At 30.6% G+C, this 4813-nt stretch overlaps 1 protein-coding gene across 1 annotated transcript in view; it reads left to right on the top strand.

Moving 5' to 3' along the window:
• Positions 1–3974: 3974 nt before the first annotated feature.
• Positions 3975–4813, top strand: part of LOC107059661 (MLP-like protein 28) — an 8610-nt gene continuing 7771 nt past the window's right edge. Inside the window, exon 1 of the mRNA XM_015306385.1 lies at positions 3975–4189. Coding sequence (XP_015161871.1) covers positions 4003–4189 — 187 coding nt within the window. The 5' untranslated portion in view covers positions 3975–4002. The remainder of the gene's footprint in view (positions 4190–4813) is intronic.

Below are 4813 nucleotides of genomic sequence, written 5' to 3'. Positions count from 1 at the left end.
TAATTCTTTTTCTATGATGTGTTGCCAAGGGCTATGGTTTTTCTCTGCAGGCTTACTTTTAATCTTGGTTTATTGTCTCTCTTTTTTATGATGCCATAAGGGGGAAAATAATATTGGTTGCCTAGATAGGGGGAAGTACGGGCATGAAGAAGGGGGAAGACATGGCGGCAACAGGGAGAAGGGGAAGACATGGCGGCAACAGGGAGAGGAGGAAGACATGGAGGCAACAGGGAGAGGGGGAAGACATGGGGCAGTATGAGTTTGTCATCATCAAAAGGGGGAAAATGTTATTTGCAGTTTTGATGATTTGACAAACAGAGGGACCTTGTAAGGGGACCTGATCCTTTGCACCACTATTCGTACAATTGACAGCTGGAAAATAACACAAGTTTGGTGAGGTTGGTGCACGGTCTCCAAGTGTGGCAGAAACCTCGGCCAATGGCATGGCCTTGAAGGTTGTGTCTATTCTCAATAAGGATATCCTTCAATGACACAACCTTAGTTTTTGCATCTTGGAAATTCTCAAGAACAAAAAGCAAAAACCACTTCTCTCAAGAAGTATTCACCTAAAGAGCAACAGGGACCATATAGAGTTGCTTGCGTCTTAGTTGTCTTAGGTTTTTTACTTCCGTGCTTATGTTGTAAATCTAATCTTGAGCTATAAAGGAATTAGATCATTTGTTTGTTCAGTCCAAAGTCTAAATCAGTTGAGGTTAACTGATTTAGTAGGCAGCGTTGTTGCGGCTTAGTCAAATCCTAAGTCATCTAGTGTTAGGCGGGTTAGTGGGCAACCGTGTGTTGCTTAGTGAAGTCTAAAATACTTAGAGTTGGGTAGCTTAGTGGGTAATAGTGATATTGCTTAGTTGCTCTATTTGTAGTGGGGTTGCTACATTTAGGGGGAAGGGATTTAGAGGTAAATTCCTAGGTTGCATGTAGTTGTAATCTGAATCGTTGCTCTATTTGAAAGAAATGGAGTTTGGTTTGAAAAGCCTGTAAGGACAGGTCGTGGTTTTCACCGCCCTTGAGCAAGGGGGTTTCCACGTAAAGTGCTTGTGTTGCTTTACTTGTGTTGCTTTATTTACTGCTTGTGCTTGCATTAGTGTTCTTACTGTGTCAAGGGACCTGGTCCATTGACTCTTAGTGGACGCATATATCTTAACAAATTTCTCCGAGAACCCAAGAGACGATCAAGGAAACACCAAATAGGCCACAATAAGCAAGTCTAGATGGGCTCCTGGTGACACCTGAGGCTACCGATGTGCAGAGTCCGCATGTCAATGACGCGCAGCACGCCATCTCTCACTTCTTCTCCTTGCACTGAAGAGATCCACAAAGTACTCTTCAAATGCAAACTTCTCTGATTGATGAAAAATTAAAGAAAAAAAAGGGGAAATGTGAAGAGTCCGGAGCTAAAAGGGTAAGAAAAATTGTCAAAAATTTCAAAAGGGCAACAAAATTAATTATACAACCAAAAGGGCAACTTTCTAACAGAGAATTTGACGTTATTTAAATCAGGACAGCCACCGCAAGACACGGAATTCCATGCGTCACAGCTGCCATTCGCCGTCATTTAATGTATTGAGGTTGGCCCCTTATTTTTGAAGTTTTAATACTACAAGTCTACAACTATGACATTTAATTTCAAGAAATCATGCATGGTATAATATCTCTTCAATTTTTAGTTAATGATTTGATTCCATACGGTATAAATGAAACTTTTCACTCTTTTCATTTTTAGTTGATTTGACTTGAGAAAAAATGAAAATTACAAAAGAAATAAATAAAATGGAACCACGTTTTTAGATATAAATATTGTTTTCATTTGCAAAAAGAACAAGAAAATTTACAACAATATGTTTTCTATTAATTTAAACTTTTATTAAATTTTAGTCTAACTATGTAGTTTTCATAGTAGTATATTTCTAGAAAATTATAGAGTTGAGTAGACCACATGAAGAAAGGAGTTAACTTAAAATGAGTTTTTTATATAATATTTGAAAAAAAAATCAAAAAAATTATATAAAAAACTTTCAAGATTACAAGGGAAAACTTGTTAAATTTTAAGTTATTAAATGATTCAGCGGGAGCGGATCTAAAAGGTAGAGAAGGGTTCACCCAGATAGGGACAATTAAATAACTTTCTGGGACTAAAACCAAACTGCAAAAAGGGCCTTAAATTTTCTTTTAAAATTGTAATAAATTTTTTGAAATAAATTTTTTTGATACATTGATAGTATAGTTAAATGTTTAATCACTCTTAAAATATTGATAATCTAAATTAAGATTTTATCCAACTTTAATTTTTCAAAAAAAATCCGTAGGTTGATGCTACTGTAACATTATTTTATAAACAATATAATCATTTAGAAAAGAATAAGTCTTTTACTAATCAAACTCATCCTTTAATTCAAATTGTCATAATTAAATTCTATAATAATAATAATTATATACCTATGAAATAAATAAAATAATAAAAATATGATTCAAGAAAGTGAAAACCTTTTGAAACTCCAATATATTTATTTCAATTCTTTTACATGATATGATTTTTGTAAATATACTTTTATCTATTATAGTATAATCAAATTTTAAAACTCTTAAGAGATATCAAGAAAAGAAAGAGAAAAAAAAATATAAGTATACACAATAAGAAAAGGTAAACAAGAAAATATACTTGTAATTTGCTTATTATTATCATTATTATTATATAAGTCAAAGCCTTAGCCAAATCCCCACCATGATAGTGGTTGGCAAAAAAGTCACTAATTTAGTTGAGCTAGGTAACTAGATTAGTGACCAAGTTAGCCTAATCCCCAGCATGATAGGATTTCTTTAAAGTGATTCAAAGTTAGCATTTATTGCACGATTTATCAAATTCATTAATCTCAGACTTTGCAAAGTTTGGCCGTTTACCTCCTCAGTTTTATATTAGTGGTTGACTTTACTAAATCAAGAAAACATTAACTAAAAAATTTCTATATCATCTTTGCAATTAATTCTTTTTTAAAGTGTTCACATTTGTTGGTAAAATTTCTATTAAAAAAAATATTAAGGGGTGAATTAGTAAAATTATCTTCTATTTTATGATTTCTTAAATTACGAGTAAAAAGAAAAGTAATCAAATAATATGAGACTAGAGTATTGTTTTTGAAGAAATAAATGAAAGTTATGCATGTAACATTTATATTTGTCTTGTTTTTATACTAAAAATAATTATTCTCTTTACTTGTTCATTTTAATAAATTAGGAAAATAATAATAATTTAATATTATTTTTATTATTGAATAAATATATAAATAATAGTAGTTAAATATACATACCAAAATATAATTAATAAGAATAACTTAGGAAAATAAACCTTAATAACATATTGCATAAATTGCTTTTTCATTCTGCGTTTATGATATTTTTGTATTTCTTGGAAAAGTGATTGCAATTCTTTTAACATTGTCTAAAGAGTTTTTTAATCACCTTTTTCTGTTTTGTTTTAAATTGTGGGGAAGGCAAAATAGGGGAGGAGATTACAAAATGAGAAATCAAACCCTTACCAACAAAATGTTAGTTCGAAATTGGACTACTAAAATTCCTCAATTTGTTAATTAGGTTAGCTTAAGATATAGTACATATAATACCATAATTGTTATAGTTCTATAATTTTGTCTAAAGAATCGTTGATTAGGTTACCACAAGATAAAGTGCATGGATTGAAACCAAAATAAAGTAAATCTTACATGTCTACGAGTGCTACAATAATAAAATAATGAAAAAGAATAATGTAGCAATGAATTAAATAAAATCTACTATAGAAAAATATAGACCAATAACAAAATACATAACGAGAAGTATATGAAATCTGACCTCCCCAAAAAATTTAATTAAGGAGATTGGACAACTAGCTAGAATTTCATAGCAAATAAAAATCTATTTAAAGCTACAAGTTCTAAACATTTCCTTACCACTTTTTCTTTCAACAACTTATTGTGATTCCAAGGAGAAGAAACTATGGGTCTGAAAGGCAAGTTGATTGCTTCAACAGAGGTGAAGTGTGGAGGACATTTGATTCATAATATTTTCCACACCAATACTCATCATATAGCCAACATAAGCCCTAGTAAGATCAACCGTTTTGAAATTCATGAAGGTGAAATTATAAAAGTTGGTTCAATTGTTAGCTGGAGATATAACGAGGGTAACACATATTTCTCCGATTCCTTTTTCCTAATAGTATTTGCTTTCATCAATTTTCTATATTTAGGTGCATTTTTGTATAACGGAAGTCATTTTTCATGATTTTTTTTTTTTTTTGTAAAAGTTGTTTTAGGCGATTGGTTACCATAAATATATTCCAAATATAACATTTTGCATCCAAAAAGCAGAAGAAACAAATAAATTCTTTCACTTGTGGGCGCGGAAATCATTTCTTTAATTCAAGCTATTTCTTTCTTCTTTTTTTTTTTTTTAAAAAAAAAATATTTTTCGGTGCGGAACTGGTAGTTGGGGAAGTCATAGAAGTAATAGTGTGGTAGGTGGTAGTGTGGTAGGTGAATAACTTATTTTAAAGATTTTATTATAATATCTTTTTGCTAAGTGTCTTAATCTTGATATCTCTTTAATATTATTTTTTGGTAGTGTTAAATTCATGGTAATATGTAGTAATATTTATTGTAATATTCTTCCGATAGTTGTTTTAATCTGAATATTTCTTTAATATTATTTATGATATATTCTAGATATAACATATCTTGGGTTCTTTGATACATATATAAATTTTCCTCCATTAATTGTTCTAATAGTTTTATATCTTCCATAGCTT

Source organism: Solanum tuberosum, unplaced genomic scaffold (assembly GCF_000226075.1).
Source record: "Solanum tuberosum cultivar DM 1-3 516 R44 unplaced genomic scaffold, SolTub_3.0 scf00031, whole genome shotgun sequence".
In the NCBI taxonomy this organism is placed as follows: domain Eukaryota; kingdom Viridiplantae; phylum Streptophyta; class Magnoliopsida; order Solanales; family Solanaceae; genus Solanum; species Solanum tuberosum.
This window is presented reverse-complemented; position numbering and strand designations above follow the sequence as displayed.